Here is a 20,673-nt window from a genome sequence, read left to right as displayed (position 1 = left end):
ACGCTGCCTGGGCTGGCTCTGGGCTGGCTCTGTGCTGGCTTTGGGCTGGCTCTGTGCTGGCTCTGGGCTGGCTTTGGGCTGGCTCTGTGCTGGCTCTGTGCTGGCTCTGTGCTGGATCTGTGCTGGCTCTGTGCTGGCTCTGGGTGTTCCTTGTTTATCAGATTACATGAGGTCTGAATTGAGTTTAGTCAGTCAGCCTGCCCTGTGTGTCTGTCTGGTGTGTTCCTACACAGCTGTGCACCAACTGATTTCCCTGCATTCCGTTCTAGAAGCTGCAGTGCTGACCAGTCAGAAATAGGTTGTTGTTATGCCAGCATGTGGCCTAAGTCATCAGCCTGTGTATACAATCAATCTTCAGGGACTGTCAAAAAAATATTGAATACTCAGCTGTATTTTCTCAACATTATTGTTGATTGTGGACAATCAAAGTGCCTAGCTGATAATCCAGTATGACTTGTCTTTGTTGGCTCACAAATAACCAATGCATTTCAATAAACTTTCCACTCTCCGAGGTTGTCTCAGAGAGAGGTGGTATAAGCAAACAGAGATATCTGAAAAATGTAAAATATCCTGTCAATTGCTGGATTTTGTAAACTAATGGAATGTCTTATCTTTCTACAGTGGAAATGTTAAAATGCAAATGTATGGCATGAATCAAGGACTTATATCAGTCCAATTTGGATAACGACCAGATAACCCTGAAAGCAACTAATGCATTCCTGAGAGCGCTCTTAAAACGTAGGGTAGGAATATTGTTTTAAAAGCAACATCAAACATATCTTGTTTTGTCTTTATTGAAGTCTTACCCTTATGAACCTCTGACATCATCTGTCTTATTGAGATAAAACATTATCTCTCATCTGCTCTAAGTTGTTCTGCGTCTGATAATACAACATTTATTTTCATATTATTTCATTATTTCAACTGTAATATCTCTGGCCACAGGTATTCCAGAAAGAGGTTGATCCACTGCAGAGCCAGTTGCAAGACATTAACTGGCTGGGCCAAGGCTTGATCCAGAACGCTGACAAAGGCACCAGCACCAAGGGCCTTGAACTTGACCTGGAGGATGTCAACACACGATGGAACACTCTCAACAAAAAGGTTAGCTTGTCTTTGGCTTATTCATCTACTTCACACTCTGGTCTTTATTGCTTTTTACGTAGGTGAGAGGTCAAACTTTAGTTAACGAATAATACTCCGTTGCATTCTTGCTTAATGTTATGCAAAAGGATTGATAGCTTTAATTAGCTTGATTTGTTACTGTATTACAAATGTGTTATTAGTTACTGAACGTTACTTTTACTTGACCATAATAATGACCTCCTATATCATAATATATGTGATGCCTATATTTATATGGTCTTCCATAGATTGCTGAGCGGTCAGTGCAGCTGCACGAGGCCCTGTTGCATTGTGGGAGATTCCAGGATGCCCTGGAGTCCCTACTCAGCTGGCTGACGGACACAGAGGACCTGGTATCCAATCAGAAACCTCCGTCTGCCGAGTTCAAAGTTGTCAAGGCACAGATCCAGGAGCAGATAGTAAGCCACTAGAGAACTGATGAACAAACAGCAGTAGCTGCTAATTTTTACATTCAAACTCATTTAGAGAATCCATGTAGGCTTTAATGATTTAGCCATTAATCTTTTTTATTGGCATCCATTGTGGAGCATTATTAAGGGTTATCCTTAAGCTTCTGTTGAATGTATGCAAGGCCATTAGATTTACGGGTTTCCCTGAAAGCGGTAATTGTCCTCGAAGCATGTTGAATGGGCCTTGTAACTTTTTCGACTTTGTTTGTCCTGGACAGCTCCTCCAGAGGCTGCTGGATGACCGCAGGCCCACGGTGGAGCTGATTAAGAAGGAGGGAGGGAAGGTTGCGGAGCTGGGAGCAGAGTCCGTGGACAAGGAGAAGGTGGGGAAGGAGATTGAGTGCCTGGGGCAGAGGTGGGACGCTCTGCTGAAGAAGGCTGAGAACAGGTCTGTCTGCACAACCACCTGAAATCTTATACCCATATTTTCTAACAATATTTTGTAAAACTTCCCTGAGAGATTAATTTAAGTAACGTGTTTGTCATTTAAATGATTATTGAAGTTGAGATTCAACGTGGAAAATCTGCTGATTTGATTTTCGCTATGAAAATGCCATCCCTTGCCTCAGTCATATATGCACTGCACATTTTGGACAATACAGACAAAGGTGTTGCATTCTGGATAAGTGCCCTGAAGACAGAATTAATCTACTCTCCCCCACCATCCCTAAATGACAGTTGTTAGGTATAATTCTTCAATTGCGCTATCTGGAGATAGACTGAGCGCCAGAGGTCTTTGAGGAGACCAGTATCTTGGCATCCAGTATCTTGGCATCCAGGCCAGACTTTAGTTGAGGGAGTGAACCTGTCTCATCACTCTACCTGTCCCTCTTATTCTGTTCTCTCTTGGCATGCTGGGTAATGTAGGCACAAACAGCTGAAGAGCATTCTGGTTGTGGCTCAGCAGTTCCATGAGACACTGGAGCCGCTGTCTGAGTGGCTCTCTGCCACAGAGAAACACTTGGCCAAAGCTGAACCTATTGGCACACAGACCTCCAAGCTGGAAGAGCAGATCTCCCAGCACAAGGTACGATAACTCATGTTTCAGTCACTGATGTTACTTATCAGTCGCCCATTCCCTTGTTTTCAGTTTCGCATGTATTGTCGTTTCTATCATGATTGGCATCATACATTTTGAGTTTTTTATTGGTTCAGTATTCACCCCCCCACGTTGTGTTTGTTTGTGTGTTTTTTGTTTATCCTTCTGGTGCGTGTTCCATGCGTGGTTGTGATGTGGTCAGGTATTAGAGGAGGAGATAATGGATCACAGTAAAGACCTGGTTCAGGCCGTCAACCTGGGTCAAATGCTGAAGCTAGTCAGCTCAGTGGACGATAAGGAGCTGGTGCAGTCTAAGCTGGACTCCAGCCAGGCTAGTTATGTAGAGCTGCAGGAGCGTTGTAGGAGGAAGGCTGAGATGCTGCAACAGGCTCTGACCAACGCACAGCTCTTTGGAGAAGACGAGGTGGCCCTCATGAACTGGCTCAACGAAGTGCACACTAGGCTGAGCGAAGTGTCCGTCAAAGACTACAAGACGGACGTGCTGGAAAAGCAGTGTGCAGAACAGCTGGTACTACTACCCTCACACTGCTCCTCAGGCCCAACATTCACTCATGCTTTAACCATTTACAGGGTTTTGAAGTTATTTTAAATTACACCTAGCTACTTTGTTATTTTCAGTTCAGTTCATTTTGTATAGTTTGTGTGGAAAAGTCCCATTCCTTCTTGGTTCCCAATGCTGATTTTATCAGATGAGTTGGTGGTAAGGTTTTGTGTCTTGTCCAGGCCCTACATGAAGACATTGAGTTGAGGAAGCAGAACGTTGATCAAGCCATTTCTAATGGATTGGAACTGCTGAAACAAACAACAGGTGAGACAATATGTTTATTACTACACCTAGTTAATATTATTACGAATCTGAATTAATCTATCTTATTTTACCTTCTATAGGTGATGAGGTGGTTGTCATCCAAGGCAAGTTGGACGGGATAAAGATGAGATACGCTGAGATCAACTCCATGAGTGATAACGTGTCTAAGACCCTGGACCAGGCCCTAACCCTGGCCTCTAAGCTTCAGCACACACATGAAGACCTCAGCTCCTGGCTGAAGAATGTCGAGGCTGAGCTCACCGCCTTCACTGCTCAAGCGCCTGTAGGAGAGCAGCTCGTTCAGGCACAAGACAGGCAGAAGGTAATAATAGGCCTCTTTTGCTTGAATTTTTGTTGGGGAGAGCAGTTAAGACTAGTTATTAAGTTGCTTTATACAACAGGTGGGTCTAATCCTGAATGCTGATTGGTTAAAACTGCATTCCAGCCGTGGTCTATTCCACAAGTTACCACTGGCTAAATCTATGACGTTAAAATGCCTATTTACTCCATCTGACTGCACAATCCACTGTCTCATCACTGTCTCATCAGCCCAGCCAGACCCTTTATAAACATGATCTCCACTATAAAAAGACATTATCGCACATTGTCTGTCTGTCTGTCTCTCTGACATTTGCGACATTGTTTCAATATTCAATTTCGATCTCCATCTGTCCCATAGTAATGAACGTGTTGGGAGTCTGAACGAGAGAGAGAGGCAGGCGGCGTTTTTCAGCCAGTCAAAGTCATGAATCAGCTGGCATCATTGTTATAGATACATACAAAGAAATGTAAATTGAAAAAAGGTCAAACAAAACGAAGTGCAGCTAGTTTGTAATCCTTCCAGCTTCAGTTTGAAGTGATTGTGTTAGCTGTGTTGTTGGCTAGCTCCTCTGAACAACAGTGTCCTGACGAGAGAGCACATGTTCTATGCCAGATGAAATCGTGCCTCATTAGCTCATTGTTATGGATGTATCCAAATAAATGTCACTGGAAAGCAGCTTAAACAAATACAAATGCGGCTACTTTGCTGTTATTTTGGCTGCATTTAGAACGACTGGGTCGCGTCTCTAGCAACCGAACTGATAGAACGAACGATCAGCTGGCTTAGGTAGCAACCCTAGGTTTGTGTCGTGATGACATTTTAAAATGTTTGTAATTCAGCAGATGCTCTTATCCAAAGCAATTAGGGTTAATTGCCTTTATCAAGGGCACATCAACAGATTTTTCACCTAGTGGACACGGGGATTCAAACCAGTGACCTTTTGGTTACTGGCCCAACACTCTTAACTGCTAGGCTACCTGCCTGTGATGTCAGATATGTAAATTTGCCATGTGATCCATGTTAGTTGTAGTCCGTCATATGGGGTTATGGTATTACTTGGAATATGCTGTAACATCAAGGTAAAATTACGACAGCCATATCACATGACTATAAACACAGTGCATGGATAGATAGATTGATGCTCACAGCTCACTGTAGGATCCTCTATGTCAACCAGGCATTGCTGAAAGAGGCCAGGGATCACAAGCCCCAGGTGGACAAACTCAACGAGGTGAGCAGCTCTCTGCTGGAGCTGGTCCCTTGGAGGGCTCGGGAGGGCCTGGACAAGATAGTGACAGAGGACAACGATCGCTACAAGGCCACCAGTGACACCATCGCACATCACGTGGAGCAGATAGACGCCGCTATACTGAAATCACAGCAGGTAGAAACACCACTTAAAGTCACAGTACCCGGCGACTGTAAACAGGAATTCATAAACAGAATGGAAACACAACCCATAAAACTTGCTCAAAAAATGGGACCAGCCCTGACCAGAATGCTAATATGCGTTCTGGGTGATGGGGAATATTAAAGTGTTATTCCCACTGCTTTCAAAAGTAAATCCTGTCTCGTTTGGCATCCGTGCCCTTTGGGAGCTTTGTTTTCTGTCATTATTGTTAATTAAACACTAGGAACTGTTGTAGAGGGTGGGTACATTTGCATCTGATTATTTGCTCATTAAAAAGAATATGCTTTAATACGGACACTAAAGAAAATAGGTTATGGTATCGCTTGGTAGAATCATAGATGAATTGTCCCAACCCGTTGATTTTACTTCCCTAATGTCTTAATTGTTTTACTTCTGCAGATATTCTTTTACATATTTTTATGTATTTTATATTTGAAGCAATATTTTGTGACCATAATCAGCGGGGCGACTTCCTGCTTACAGGCATAAACAACAATAGTATTGAAATCTACCAGGACGGGCCTTACAAGCTCTTCCCAGCACCCCCTTGATGCACACTTACATTGGGTACAGGAAGTTGCCCCACTGTGTACATTGACATCATATTGCTGAGTCTACCTTTAATTAGGCCTTTAAAACTGGGATGTTTTCTGTGCAGTTTGAACAAGCAGCTGACACTGAGCTAGCCTGGCTTACTGAAGCAGAGAGGAAGATGTTGTCACTGGGAGAGATCAGGCTGGAACAGGACCAGACCACTGTCCAGCTCCAGTCCCAGAAGGTTAGTCTGTTTGTCAAACCACTGTCCAGCTCCAGGCCCAGACGGTTAGTCTGTCTGTCAGACCACTGTCCAGCTCCAGTCCCAGAAGGTTAGTCTGTCTGTCAGACCACTGTCCAGCGCCAGTCCCAGAAGGTTAGTCTGTCTGTCAGACCACTGTCCAGCTCCAGTCCCAGAAGGTTAGTCTGTCTGTCAGACCACTGCCCAGCTCCAGTCCCAGAAGGTTAGTCTGTCTGTCAGACCACTGTCCAGCTCCAGTCCCAGAAGGTTAGGTTGTCTGTCATGCATCTATACTGTATATCTATCTGCCTGTAGAGACATTGGTCACCACCACCGCTGTGCAAACAAACAGGTCCAGTAAACAACGATGTGTGCTGCAGCTGTGTGTGCTCTGTGTGTTAGTTAACATTCAACCCCAAATATCCTCCTCTGATTAACCAGAGTTTCTCTATGGACATCATGAGACACAAGGATGCCGTGGATGGAGTTGTGAAAACAGGCCAGGCCATCATGAACAGCAAGGATGAGGAGGAAAAGCAAGCCTTGAAGGTAAAAGTTCTAGAATGGAATGAAGTCCTGACATCTATCTGTTGTTGGTAGAATACCTCCCTTGTGCGTCCATGAATGTAGCAGATCTTTGATATAGATTTCTACCAGAGACCCTGAGGATGGCATCTGGCTGTTGAAATGTCAGTTATCTAGTAAATGAAGTTGCACCCGAGTGTGCAGTTACCTTGCTTTCTTTTTTAAGAAGCATACAGTACATCAACTTTGTTTTACGTTATATTTTTCTCAGGCCAAGATCCAGGCCCTCCTGGAGAAGTATGCTGCTGTCAGTCAGCTGAACTCGGAGCGCTGCCTGCAGCTGGAGCGAGCCCAGTCTCTGGCCAGCCAGTTCTGGGAGACTTACGAGGAGCTGTGGCCCTGGCTCCAGGAGACCCGCACCAGTTTCAGCCAGCTCCCACTGGCGTCCATCGAGTACGAAGCTCTCCGACAGCAGCAGGAGGAGCTCAGGGTGAGCCCAACTTAAAGCCTATTAGCTTGATGTATCTGTGCCACAGGATTGTCATACTATTGTATGTGGGAACAAAGGAGAGTGTCCAACAAAACTTCATAGCACTAAGATCATCGTAACACCAATGAAGGAAATGGACAAAGGATGATTTGAGTGTTACAAAGCTGTAGGGGAAATTCTCTCAATGTTTTGGTCTTTCTCTGACTGATGTCATATATCCACCACAGCAAATGCGAGAGCTGATTGCTGAGCACAAGCCCTACATCGACAAGATGAACAAGACAGGTCCCCAGCTACTGGAGCTGAGTCCTGTGGCGGGGGTCGCTATCAGGGAGAAGTACACAGCCACAGACCTGCTGTACGCACAGCTCAAGGCTGACGTCAAACAGAGGGCCTTTACTCTGGATGAGGCCATCTCCAAATCCACACAGGTAACACACGTTCACTTTCTTTATTTAGTTGATGTATTGTTGATACAGCTAGAAATCCCGTTAAAATAAAAAATGTATTTCGCAAGAGAGACCTTGACATGCCGTCAACATCATAGACCTGTAGAGCTTTTTATTGTGTCTGTTAAGGACGCACGTGCATGTGAGTTTGACTTTGGTCTTATGACGGCTTATGTTATTTCACTTACTGCAACTGATTGGAGATAAAAGGATGTTTTTTTTTAAGTATTTAGGATGGGATTGTTTGATGAAGTGCCAAATTAATGACATAGCTCTGAAGAATTCTGAGGCTGAAACGGCAGGATAAAAGTCCTTATCATGTGTCTGGCGGCCTCAGAGGGAAAGGAAACATTATTCATATCCTTCCTTTGAAAACAGGACAAAATACTGAGGGTAGTGGCAGGGCACGTCTGGTTCAGACAGAATGGATTTCACCTGCAGTCAGTTGGGTTCAACAGGGTTGCATCTCTATATTTGAGTAGACAATGGTCCTGTTTTCCTATGTTGATTGATTGTTCACACTTTGAAAATAGATGTGGGTGGATAGTTAGTTGTTTGGAAATCCTTCCAGGTGCATGTAATCATCATTGCTGTAGTAGAATGCTCATTCTTGTGGCTGAATGATTAAGTCTCTTAACCCTTAGTATTTCACCAAATAAAAGCACTTTGGATAAATACAATTTGATACTTAGATGTGGATTGTTTAGATCCAGGCAGCCAGTTTGACCATGTCAATCTCCTCCCAGTTCCATGACAAGATCGAGCCCATGCTGGAGTCCCTGGAGCGGATCGCTGAGCGCCTGCGTCAGCCTCCCTCCATTTCTGTGGAGGTGGAGAAGATCAGGGAGCAGATCACAGAGAACAAGGTTGTGTCAGCGGACCTGGAGAAACTGCAGCCGTCCTACGACACGCTCAAGCAGCGTGGCGAAGAGATGATTGCTCGCTCAGCGGGAGCTGACAAGGACATATCTGCTAAAGGTATTGTCTGCTGTTTCCCTGTACCTATCATTGGGGGAAAGGCTTGTTAGCACCGCTAGTTTTGGTGATGTTTGGAAACACTGTACAGTGCATAACTGTAGCCTCACACTACTACAGATTAACCAATTGTTTTCCCTCTTCAGCTGTAGTTGATGTGTATGGTTTGGGTGGCTAGCTGTACTTCTACATTAGCTGCCAATAGCTGGACTGCTACATTAGCTGCCAATCAAAATCAGCTGAAGTTCTCTCTCCAGCCAAATACATGCGTTAGCTGAAGACCTAGCCTTAAGCTGCCAGACACCACACCATATTACAGAATGGTTGGTGTTGAGGAGTGAAGGCCTAAATGAATAATACTGTTATTTCTTCTCCGTGTCTCCAAGCTGTGCAAGACAAGCTGGATCGGATGGTGTTCACCTGGAATGAGATCCATGCCCTGATGGAGGAGAGGGAGGCCAAGCTGCTGGATGTAATGGACCTGGCAGACAAGTTCTGGTGTGACCACTGTGCCCTCATCGTTACCATCAAGGACACCCAGGACCTGCTCAGGGAGCTGGAGGAGCCTGGAGTCGACCCTTCTGTGGTGAAACAGCAGCAGGAGTATCTGGAGGTGAAAGAGCATCAGAACACGTTCACTATAAGGTGGAATTAGGAGCATTACACTCTTAGAAAAAAGGGTTCCCAAAGGGTTTTGTGGTTGTTCCCATAGGAGAACCCTTTTTGGTTCCAGGTATAATTATTTTGGGTTCCATGTAGAACCTTCTTGTGGAAAATGTTCTGCATGGAACCCAAAAAGTTTATACTCTAACTTAAAGTGTTCTACCTGGAACCAAAAGGGGTTCTTAAAAGGGTTATCCTATGGAGACAGCCACAGAACCCTTTTTGGTTCTAAATAGCATACTTCTTTCTAAGAGTGGTGTGCAGTTTTTTTTTTGTCTTGTTATGCTAAATAGGGCTTCTTACATTCATGTAACATGTAACCATTAAAGCAGCTCAAACAAGATTCCATGGGCAATGTCATTTCTATGCAGTTTGATGTGATTGTAGGTTTAGTTACTTCTTGGGACTGATAGTTGTCTTTTCTCCCAGAGCTTCAAGGAGGAGATTGACGGCCTCCAGGAGGAGCTTGATGTGGTGCGGAACCTGGGGGCGGAGCTTATGGCTGCTTGTGGTGAACCAGATAAGCCAGTCATAAAGAAGAGTATTGATGAGGTAATCAATGACATCAGAACATCACCTTTAAAAAGAAGAACACAAATCACTTTACTCAAGTACTCCAGACAGGCAACCTAAAATGACAGATACTTTACTCATAGATATCTTATTGACTTGCATAAGGATATATGTAATGATGGTAAATCATATAGAATTTGATCATGGTTTCTTTATTTGTATTTTTATATAGAGTAGTGTGCGTATCCAGCTGCTATGTATAGGTCCTATTCTCTAACATCTGTTGTTTTCTCCACCAGGTGAACTTGGCGTGGGAGACTCTGAACAAGGCATGGAAGGAGAGAGTGGACAGACTGGATGAGGCCATGCAAGCTGCTGTACAGTTCCAGGATGGCCTGCAGGTACATTACTGTTCATTATGGATTAACTGCTATGCTTTGTCATTTGTCATTTGTCAGTTCGTGCTCTCCTCTGTTCATACAATCTTTGTTCTTATTGGTCAAGATCATATAAAATGTTATCTCCCGTTCCTTACCTACTGAACATGGCCCTGCTGTCACTGAACACACGGGCTAACACCGAGCAACTTGTTGTTTGCATGTAATGTTCGTTAATTGTTCGTTAATATGTTTCACTCTGCCTCCCCTGTTTTTTTTCATAAGAAAGAGTAAGTCACCCACATTACTCAGGACATGTTCACAACTTCCTGTTGGTTGAAATGTCTGTGGTTTTGTGTTATTCCAATGATCAATGGCTCTATCAATGGCCCCGTTAATCAAGCAATGTTCATGTCTTTATGCTAATCAGTATTTGCCACGTAGCATTGTAGTTCTCAGATTTAATCAAGGGACAGAGTTTACACAATGACTTTGAGTAGTTTACCAGGCACTAATAGATAAAAGTTAATTGACATGTAACAGGCATTGTTTTTAATGTTACGAGTGCAAACTGCAATGACATCATGTTGCTATATGTGGATCACATTCATTTATGTGTTTGTTTATATTGGTTGGGATTGTTTATAATGGTGTATGAGGCTATTGTAATGCAGTGGTTTTAAAAGGCTTAGATTTACACTGTTGGGTTGTACATTAACCCCCTCCCAGACTTGAGTGAATAAGTTGAGGTCCGTCATATTTCACCATGTGCTAATATCTATTTTTCGTTGACAGTGTTGCTTTTACTTTAAGAAGAGTTGATGGATTGAGTGATATGAATGTGAAAGCTAGCATTGTGTTCTCCCACTGACAATGGCACCCACTCCCTCTATCTACAGGGTATGTTTGACTGGGTGGACATTGTGGAGCACAAACTGGGTTCTATGTCACCTGTGGGCACAGACCTGGACACTGTCAAGCAACAGATAGAAGAACTCAAGGTATTGTGTTTCTACACCTTTTATTATAATAATCATTAATAATACATATTATGTAGAATGCGTTAGCTATGAGGAATCTTAGACCAAACTATGGATCGATTCCCACATTTATTAAGTTAAATAAAGGTTAAATAAAATGTTAAAAATGTATCTGATTGAAACATCATAAATAACTTTCAGTTGATCTCACTCAAGTGAATGTGTTGATTTATTTAATGTCCAGCAAAATGACAGAGCAAGCAGCAGCTGTGTTTACGGATGTTCAGTTCGTGCCCTGCTCTTATTGAAGCACGGTGTAGAAACAGTGTCATACTACATAGAACATTGCCATCTGTTTCTCTCCTTTGATCTACAACAAGAAGAAGCTATTGTGACTCTCCAATGGATTAGTTAATGATGATGTTTTTAGACACATCCACCTTTGCACAGGAGCTGAACAAAAATAAGTGTCACCATAGAACAAAGTCATGTCTACCCACTGTTTGCTATCCCCGTGCTAAGTGATATTTTAATAAAGCTTTTGAGCTGTACAGATGTAGGATCTTAATTTGATCCCTTTTTTTGCTGAGAATTTTCCTGCACATCATAACCTTGTCAATATAACTACGTGTTGCCTTGGCAATCCCTTGTGTGGTGTTTCAGGAGTTCAAAGGTGAGGCGTATCAGCTGCAGATGGAGATGGAGCGACTGAACCACCAGGCGGGCCTGCTGCTGAAGAAGGTGACGGAGGAGTACGACCGTTGTGCCATCCAGGAGCCCATGACCGAGCTCAAAATGCTCTGGGACAACCTGGATGAAAAGATCATCAACAGACAGGTAGGTTTTTTTTATAATGATTTTTCTGGGGTGCTGAAGCACCCCTCAGCAACCCTGCTTCATGCGGCTAAGAGCTGGAGGTATACCAGAGGAGGGGGGGTGAAATGAACAGAACCATACAAGCTTAATTCAATGCTGTTTCTTTTTTGTTGTTGAAGAAAATAGATTGCCTCTCTGAACTGTCTCTTTCTGTATAGCCTAAATATAATTAGAACCTTGTGACAAGAATACAGTGTATATTACATGAATAGTGAACTGTGTAGTGTTTTCTCTAATTGATAAAGTGCCTTTCCCCTCTCATTCCCGTAAAATTAGATTCATTACGCTCACATGGCGAGTGTTTTCACCAAGTGACTTTCACCTGACTCTGACGTGTTTGTACTGATTCTGTGTAGCACAAACTGGAAGGAGCGCTGTTGGCTCTGGGGCAGTTCCAGCATGCGCTGGACGAGCTTCTGGCCTGGATGAGCAACACTGAAGAGCTGCTCAACGAACAGAGGAAGGCTGTAGGAGACCCCAAGGCCATTGAGATCAAGCTCGCCAAGCACCACGTAAGACCCATTTCTTCTTGTTTTTCTTTTAAAGTGTTATTTCAGCCGAGACACGCCTTTTTTCCTGCCACAAACATCAATCTGCAGAGAAGAGCAGCTTGGTATGACCTTTTCATGACCTCTGACCCCAACAACCGTTTGGCTTAGCCACAACAACAACAAACATCAAAGTTCCACCCTACCCAGACTGCATACATAACATTGTACAACATGTATTATAAGCACATACAAATCTGCAGTTTTTCAAATGCGTTTGACCTATTTCACTCCCGTCTCTTAAAGCCCCTATAATTTATAATCCATCTGACACCTTAATGGCGTTTTGGTTTTTGCCCTAGCACTACACAGTTGATTCAAATAATCAACTCATCGTCAAAACATGCACCCAGGGGGGAGGGTGGGCCCAGGACCGAGTTTGGGAAACACTGCTTTAAGCCATCTTCCACAGACAGTGAAACATGGATTTTATGTGTGTCGGACCAGTCTGGTCGAGGACCACCATGCAGGGATTTAAACCACCACGCAGCAGATTAGTCTAGTCTTCTCCTTGCCATTTCTACATTTATGTTCCATAAGAGTTTAGTAGATTATACCATATTTTATCCATTAGAATAAATAGACACTGAAAGATATTTAGTGTGGAGTATAGACACTATCACTCTTCTTGGAAAAGTGTTTGTCCAGTTTAATGCTATCTGATCTTGTTTATTTAATGGATCCCATCAACCTAGTGTTTAACCATACCTGTACTGTGGTGTTTCCAGGTCCTCCAGAATGATGTGTTGGCCCATAAGACGACAGTGGAGGCAGTCAACAAGGCCGGTACTGACCTGGTGGAGTCCACTTCTGGAGAGGAAGCCGCTGGCCTGCAGAACAAACTGGAGAACCTCACCCAGCGCTGGAAGAACATCCTGGAGAAGACAGAGCAGAGGAGGCAGCAACTGGACAGTGCTCTGCTTCAGGTTTGTGTCTATATACCTCCCTTACGCTGATGTCAGCTGCCTCACCTCTTCACCTACCAAGCCGCCGTATGGAAGCTGGTACCATGATGACTCGTATCTGAAATTGAAGCTATGATTGATATTCTTCTCTCCTGGAGTGTAAGAATGTTGTTTTTCAAAATTCATAAAGAAGGTTTTAGAAAAGTGGGAGGTTAAGTTACGGAGAAACAATGTGAACCACATTTACATTTTACATTTTAGTCATTTAGCAGACGCTCTTAACCAGAGCGACTTACAGTAGAGTGCATACATTTTTATTACATTTACATACTGAGACAAGGATATCCCTACCGGCCAAACCCTCCCTAACCCGGACTTCGCTATGCCAATTGTGCGTCGCCCCACGGCGCCCCAGACCTTCACCCCCCACCTCCTGCCTCCCCCATTCCTAACTATTGGTGTTCCTGTTCATACCGTTGACATTTAGGGGAATGCTTTGATGTAGCGTGTGAAAGGAGTGATGGATGGAATGTCAATGACCAGTGGATATGTATTTTTATTTGAACAATTTTAAAAGGGTTGTTATTAAGTATTTTTCTACTGTTAGTATTTGAATGGTTTTATGGCAAGGAATCAGGAATGTTTTAAGAATATGAAATGAACTTTCGGAAATGTAAGCCCTATGAAAAAATTGCATGCAGTCTTGATTTTTTGAGTGGGTTACCAAAGGGTTGCCAAAAATGAAATCAATGTATTTTCCAAGAATGTTTTACTTTGGTACCCAGTAAACCTACAAAGCTCTGTCAAAAGCATTTTACAGACAAAAGTGGATTTCCAATACAATGCATATGTAAAACATGTGTAGACAACATTGTAACATTGAGCATAGACATTGTTATCTGGTTCATATGGGGAATAAACTGAACAAAACAATTAGAAGCATAAAGCCATGCATGTTTCAGGAAATTAAACATAAAATATATTTATTGATTAGACTGTTCACAGACACCATCATTCGCTCTGTCAAATAACCTCAGACCTAAACATTTATGGCCATTAATGTGTCTGAGGAATTCCTAACTTCTTAAAACATTCCCCTTTCCCACCCTTGAATTCCACAATACGTTTATAAGGTGTGTTGTTCTGACTCCGGCTGTATTGTGTTGCAGGCCCAAGGTTTCCATGGCGAGATCGAAGACATGCAGCAATGGCTGAAAGACACAGAGCGTCAGCTGTTAGCATCAAAGGCTGTGGGAGGCTTACCAGACACGGCCCGCGAGCAGCTTAATGCCCATCTGGTATGTATTTAACCATATGAAATGCCTCATACAGATGACAGGCTTGTAAGGGCCCAACTCAGGCCTTGTCTGCTGTTTTGTTCTGAAGTGTGAACTGTGAATACTAAATTAAGTTGCTAAAAGAACAATAATGTGTCCTACTAAAAAAATAATTGAAGGAGTGATTAAAGCCCCAAAGTGTTACTAAGTCATTAAACACTAACTGTACTCAGAGAATGTTCCACTGTTTTGTAATTGTTTGATAGGATAACCCAGACACTGTCACGGTGAACGCTTCCCTATGGGCCTTCCATTTAGCACGACATCATGGCAGCCTAAACAGAGATTGTTTCTTAATGATAAGATTATCATACTCAGAGCTTACTTGAGATGTGAAGGTTTTAATTTACATGTGGAAAAGCTTGCCTATTGTTTCCCCTCACTGCTCTCGTTCTTTCACCATGTTTGGTCTTCATTTGGATTTTATGTGCTCACAAAACAAACTGGTAAAGAGGCAGTAAAGAAATATACTGGACTTATTGTCAAATTCCATGAATTTTCTGAAATGACATGTAAAACAGTAGTTTCAGTGCTATAATTGGATATTAACAGCAGCCATCTTTTCTAAGCCCCTCATGTTTTTTTGTCTTCTGCAGGAGTTATGTTCCACAATGGAGGCCAAGGAGGAGCTGTACCAGCAGCTGATGAACAAAGGTCAGCAGCTGCTCACCATGACCCCCTCCGGCCAGGACAGCAACACAGAGCAGGACCTCCGTAACCTACAGGACAAATGGGAGTCTGTGCAGGCCAAGGTGGCTGAGAGAAAGGTAGGGAATGTAAAGTGACATGGAGTACCATTGTTGGGCTATGATGGGATGAATCAGTGTTTCTCTTCCAGATTGGGCCCCCATTCCTAGCTCTGCCCCCACTGACTGCATAAAATAATTCAGCTTCAATTGGATTACATTGGAAATGTTGATTTTAAAGGACCTGGATGTTTGGGATGATTTGGGGTTCATTGTGCTCCGCCTGAAAAATGATCTAGAGAAAACCTGTCTAGAATGGATCACACCCGACAAAGTGGTCTGAACTTGTCTAATGATTCATAATGTTGAGGTTTATTATATCCCCAGTGGGACGTTACTGCTCAGCGCTGGTTCATCCCCTCCCACCCCCTGTACTGTACTGTACATTATACGTTTCTAATCCATGAGTTATGAATGCTGAACAGCAGAGAGGGTTGGTAAGCACGTAAGCATGTAAGATGTGGTCACAGGTCTCTACTGGTTATTGCCTGAGTCATCAGCCATCAGTCATCATGGAACAAAGTCCTCTTGTCTTCAGAGACACTCTAACCAACAGCTGATATGTTCAAATGGATGTAAAGGAAATGCTGGGGTTGGATGTGGTTTTGTTCCTAACTCAGTCAAGTCCGTTAATCAACTATGGTGTACTGTTCTGTATGTCATGAATACTGCACAACTTAACTCACAAGTTCCTCTGCATTTTGCTAGCTTGCCCAGATAGCACAGTTCATTCACAACTAAAGCTAAAGTAGCCTACATGGAGAGGGACGACACTGTATACCAGATACAGTACTTCTTGTCATTAGGCTTGTGATGGCTGTAATGTTATTACCCCATTGTTTATTGTGATGAGGATACAGCATTGGCTACTCACTTTAGCTTGCCTGACTGTAAGAAAAAGGGGTTTCCTGATCTTGGACTAACAATCAAAAGGATAATTGATGCTATTTTTAAAACTGTAGAGGATGCATCGTTTTGATAGCTCATCCTCTTCCCTTCACCCTTGAAGTATTCCAGAGATGCTGACTTCCTCTGTCTAAACAGAGGTCATGTTTGGATCAATTACAGTCATTACCTAATGTTGTGGCAACCAAACAGCCTGCATATTTGTTTGGTGCATGTGTATGTGTGCGTGGGTGGGTGAGCATGTGTATGTGTGCGTGGGCGGGTGAGCATGTGTGTGTGTGTTTGTAGGTCTATCCGTTTGTGGGTGTGCACGTGTGTGAATATTTGTGTCAGTAGAAAGAGTGCAATGTTTCTCAAGTGTCTCTGTTGTCTCTGTGCTTCAGGTGAAACTGGAGGAGGCTTTGGCTCTGGCCATACAGTTCCATAACTCTCTCCAGGACTTCATCAACTGGTTGACCCAAGCTGAACAGACTCTCACTATGTCCTCTCCTGCCTCCCTCATCCTGGAAACCATCCTGTTTCAGATAGATGAGCACAAGGTATGCGTCGGTGTGAAGACGGTTAACATGACACATACATTTACGTTTTGATAGGTTTCTGATGATTCGTCATTTCAGTATTAGTCAACTGTCTAATAATTAACCTAAACGGCCTCCTATCCTGACTTACTTAGTATTAATGATGTCAGAAGCAAGAACAATTGATGGGCTTAGGTTCCATAGCCGAGACAGCTTGCAGTGCAAGCAAGCCAACCACGGCTCAACAATGCGTTTGACTCTCATCCAGAACTCTGCTTATTAGTCAAGTGAACATTCTACTTGCCATTGGACATTCTAAACTAGTGCCTTAAACTGTACCCAAAAAATACCAACTCCACTGTGTAACACTATTGTAATATCTGTCATGATCCTCTGATGTGTGTGTGTGTGTTGGCAGGTGTTTGTGACAGAGGTAAACTCCCACAGGCAGCAGATCATTGAGCTGGATAAGACAGGGACACACCTGAAGTACTTCAGCCAGAAGCAGGATGTGGTGCTGATCAAGAACCTGCTGATAAGTGTACAGGGTCGCTGGGAGAAGGTGGTGCAGAGGTCTGTGGAGAGGGGCCGTCTGCTGGACGACACCAGGAAGAGGGCCAAACAGGTACGACACACTGGGAACAGTTGGTACAGGATCACACAGTAGTACACATGACCTAAACTGGTGTGCTAGGAGTTAGCGGTCTAGCCACATTGAAGTATGATAGGAAATTGATGTAGGTTGAAAAAAGTAGGAGAGAGAGAGATTCATAGTTGAATGAGAGAAAGAGAGAGGGTGAGAAAGAGGGAGTTACACAGGTGGACTGTAGTAGGTGTCACCATCTTTCCACGTAATTGGCCAATAGGCATCAATAGAAAAACAGAAGTGAGGTCACTAACGAAGTGTGAGGTCAAATACGGTACAGTACATTAAGGCTTTGCAGACAAAAGTCGCCTGGACAATGTGTTACAACTACTCTATGCTAGTTATTATCGTTGGAAACCTGTGGTTAGGTATTACAGTGAGGTCTGTCTTACATGTTGATTCCAAAGGCCTCAGAGCCCTTTCATTAGTACGCACCCTTCACTTTTCTTGGCGCTGAACTGAGAATGTAGAAGAATAAGTCAAAGGAAATCATACATCACGGTGTGTGGTTTACTCAAACCTAATTTCCTACATCTCTCCCCCTAGTTCCACGAAACCTGGAACAAGCTGACAGAATGGTTGGACGATTCGGAGAAGGCTTTGGACTCTGAGCTGGAAATCGCCAACGATCCTGACAAGATCAAGACGCAGCTGGCCCAGCACAAGGTGCCTGAACTAACTGAACCTCGTCAAATCCTTTTCTCATCCTTGGAGGAGAACAAGACAAAGGGTGACATTGAAAGAGTTGGCGAGACCCCTCCTATAGTGAGGCGTTTATGAAGCAGATCGTTTAGCAAAGAAAAACATCTCCAGCAGGACTATAGTCATTTATCAAAGCTGCTGTTTAAAACCACAGCTTTTTCGAGTGCTTTTTCTAGTGAGACTTCAGTTTGGGATTTATACATTATAGTATACAGTACACATTAGTGCCTTTAGTGTCAGAGACTAAGCTATCCAGTTGTTGTCCTTGCACTGTTGTGTGTGAGGATTGTTTGCTAATCCAATAATAATCCCTGGATGTACGGAATGTATTAGGGATGCCCTGATTTCAGAAACTTTTAATCCGTGTGGATGAATTTTGACCCCTTTTTTTTCAGCCACTACATAGTGTCCTTTATTAACAACTAGGTCACAATTTAGAATCCATGACAGAATGTAGACGGTACACTCTTAGAAAAAAGAGTTCCAAAAGGTTTCTTCGGCTGTCCCCATACGAGAACCCTTTTTGCTTCCAGGTAGAACCCTATTTGGTTCCAGGTAGAACTCTTTTGAGTTCCACCTGGAAACAAAAGGGTTCTACCTGGAACCAAAAAGGGTTCTCGTATGGGGACAGCCGAAGAAACCCTTTTAGCTTCTAGATAGCACCTTTTTTGAAGGAATCTACAGCTATATCATACGTAGTGCCTCTGGATTAACACAGCTGTAGTTTCTCAGTTGTGCTGTTGACGATTTGTTAATTACGTAACAAGACAGAAAGTGAGACCATGGTCAAATTGCTTAGGCTACTGTTCAATTATGGACATTTCACTGTTGGCTGTTCAGCTGTCTAGTCTAAAATCTACTTGTTTCTCTTTGCCAGACACACCATATAAACCTTGAACGGCCTGAAGACGAGGCTAAAAACCAGCCACAGACTGACTTGGACAGCTTGAACTAGCTTAAATAATGACCATGTCTCTCCAACTTGGGTTCATGCAGGAGTTCCAGAAGGTGCTGGGGAGCAAGCACTCAGTGTATGACACCACCAGTCGTACCGGACGTGCCCTGAAGGATAAGACGTCACTGCAGGACGATAACCAGAAGCTGGACGACATGCTGAGTGAACTGAGGGACAAGTGGGACACTGTCTGTGGCAAGTCAGTCGAGAGGTAAGGGGACATGACCGGCACATTGCTGTGTAATGGACACACAATATGCATATTAATGATATATTTTACTGTCATCTAATCGTGATGATGATGGATACTGAAACTGTCGGCTTCGTGAATACTTTTGATCGACTCTGATTAAACTATAATTCTTCTCAATGCAGAATGCACCTGTAGAGTTTCTGCTGTCAAAGTGTGATGATATTACATAAATAATAGAAAACAGTGATAGTTTTGTGATATTTTCTGCTGTCAGTGGTCATTATGTATTTTCACCAATAATCTGTATTTCCTTTCAGGCAGAACAAACTGGAAGAGGCGTTGCTGTTCTCTGGTCAGTTTACTGATGCCCTGCAGGCCCTGATTGACTGGCTGTACAGAGTGGAGCCTCAGCTGGCCGAGGACCAGCCAGTACATGGAGATATAGACCTTGTGCTCAATCTCATCGACAGTCACAAGGTAAATAAAGGAAACATTTGTACAATAGATCTTCATTGTCCAGCCGCAGAGCAGTACCCTTGGAGTAGTTTGGTGGGGTTAAGTGCTTTGTTCAATGGCAGTAGGCGCCATTTGCAGAATAGATCTGTTCAAACTCTGGGCCGAAGCACATTCATCTAACTTGATTCTAAAGCTGAAACATGTCCTATTTGTGTACCCTGTGATGCTGTACTGCGTGTGGTTTTGCTGTTCTCATTGCTCAGCCTATTTTATTTTCTCATTCCTTCCGGTAATTAATACCCCCCCCCCCATAGCCGGTTGTCGGAAATAGAAATTGTGTTATGTGGCAAAACGCTGTTTGAATTAGCAGAGAAGCGAGATTGCTGAGGTATAGAGAAATAAAGAGTGCCTGGCAGGATATCTGAGTAGATCCACAGTCACACCTTCAGTTCAGTCACCCTCCATATGGCCTTCAAAGGCATCCAGATGACTTCATGAGGGTGCAGAAGTCAACTGCTCCAATTGGAAGTGTTTTTGGCACAATGTTAGTGTGTAGCTGGATCGGTTTCAACCCTGTTGAACTGTATTATTCCAGGCTGTATCACATCCGGCCGTGATTGGGAGTCCCATAGGGCGGCGCACAATTGGCCCAGCGTCGTCCAGGTTTGGCTGGGGTAGGCCATCATTGTAAATAAGAATTTGTTCTTAACTGACTTGCCTAGTTAAATAACGGTTAAATAAAAAAATGTAACCAAAATAAATTGTATCCCTATTTTTCATAATCAGTGTTGATTTGGCCTAATTTGTTTTGGACCACAGCTTAGCTCTGAGGGTCATGGGGCTAGATGACTGCTTATAACCTGGTCTAATTTATCTTGGCTACTAGGGATATTCTAATAGAAGACATAAGCTGACACACACACAAAAAATGTTTCGTAGAGG

General features: G+C 43.3%; 1 protein-coding gene across 23 annotated transcripts in view; it reads left to right on the top strand.

Annotated features, from left to right (window-relative positions):
* Window positions 1-20,673, top strand: part of LOC129828714 (dystonin-like) — a 200,145-nt gene that overhangs the window by 158,671 nt on the left and 20,801 nt on the right. For 20 of the 23 annotated variants that reach the window (XM_055889856.1, XM_055889864.1, XM_055889866.1 and 17 more), the window contains 27 exons: window positions 946-1,104; window positions 1,374-1,544; window positions 1,814-1,983; window positions 2,463-2,622; window positions 2,837-3,163; window positions 3,379-3,463; window positions 3,544-3,785; window positions 4,963-5,169; window positions 5,855-5,974; window positions 6,413-6,520; window positions 6,768-6,986; window positions 7,214-7,417; window positions 8,182-8,413; window positions 8,797-9,023; window positions 9,503-9,625; window positions 9,886-9,987; window positions 10,863-10,964; window positions 11,607-11,780; window positions 12,176-12,331; window positions 13,096-13,293; window positions 14,442-14,570; window positions 15,206-15,376; window positions 16,645-16,800; window positions 17,198-17,404; window positions 17,972-18,091; window positions 19,124-19,293; window positions 19,593-19,752. In XM_055889856.1, the coding sequence (XP_055745831.1) occupies window positions 946-1,104; window positions 1,374-1,544; window positions 1,814-1,983; window positions 2,463-2,622; window positions 2,837-3,163; window positions 3,379-3,463; window positions 3,544-3,785; window positions 4,963-5,169; window positions 5,855-5,974; window positions 6,413-6,520; window positions 6,768-6,986; window positions 7,214-7,417; window positions 8,182-8,413; window positions 8,797-9,023; window positions 9,503-9,625; window positions 9,886-9,987; window positions 10,863-10,964; window positions 11,607-11,780; window positions 12,176-12,331; window positions 13,096-13,293; window positions 14,442-14,570; window positions 15,206-15,376; window positions 16,645-16,800; window positions 17,198-17,404; window positions 17,972-18,091; window positions 19,124-19,293; window positions 19,593-19,752 (4,599 nt within the window). The remainder of the gene's footprint in view (window positions 1-945; window positions 1,105-1,373; window positions 1,545-1,813; window positions 1,984-2,462; window positions 2,623-2,836; window positions 3,164-3,378; window positions 3,464-3,543; window positions 3,786-4,962; window positions 5,170-5,854; window positions 5,975-6,412; window positions 6,521-6,767; window positions 6,987-7,213; window positions 7,418-8,181; window positions 8,414-8,796; window positions 9,024-9,502; window positions 9,626-9,885; window positions 9,988-10,862; window positions 10,965-11,606; window positions 11,781-12,175; window positions 12,332-13,095; window positions 13,294-14,441; window positions 14,571-15,205; window positions 15,377-16,644; window positions 16,801-17,197; window positions 17,405-17,971; window positions 18,092-19,123; window positions 19,294-19,592; window positions 19,753-20,673) is intronic. The other 3 variants (XM_055889868.1, XM_055889874.1, XM_055889878.1) reach the window with 1 other exon arrangement.

The sequence above is a fragment of the Salvelinus fontinalis genome, chromosome 30 (assembly GCF_029448725.1).
Source record: "Salvelinus fontinalis isolate EN_2023a chromosome 30, ASM2944872v1, whole genome shotgun sequence".
Classification (NCBI taxonomy): Eukaryota; Metazoa; Chordata; class Actinopteri; order Salmoniformes; family Salmonidae; genus Salvelinus; species Salvelinus fontinalis.
This window is presented reverse-complemented; position numbering and strand designations above follow the sequence as displayed.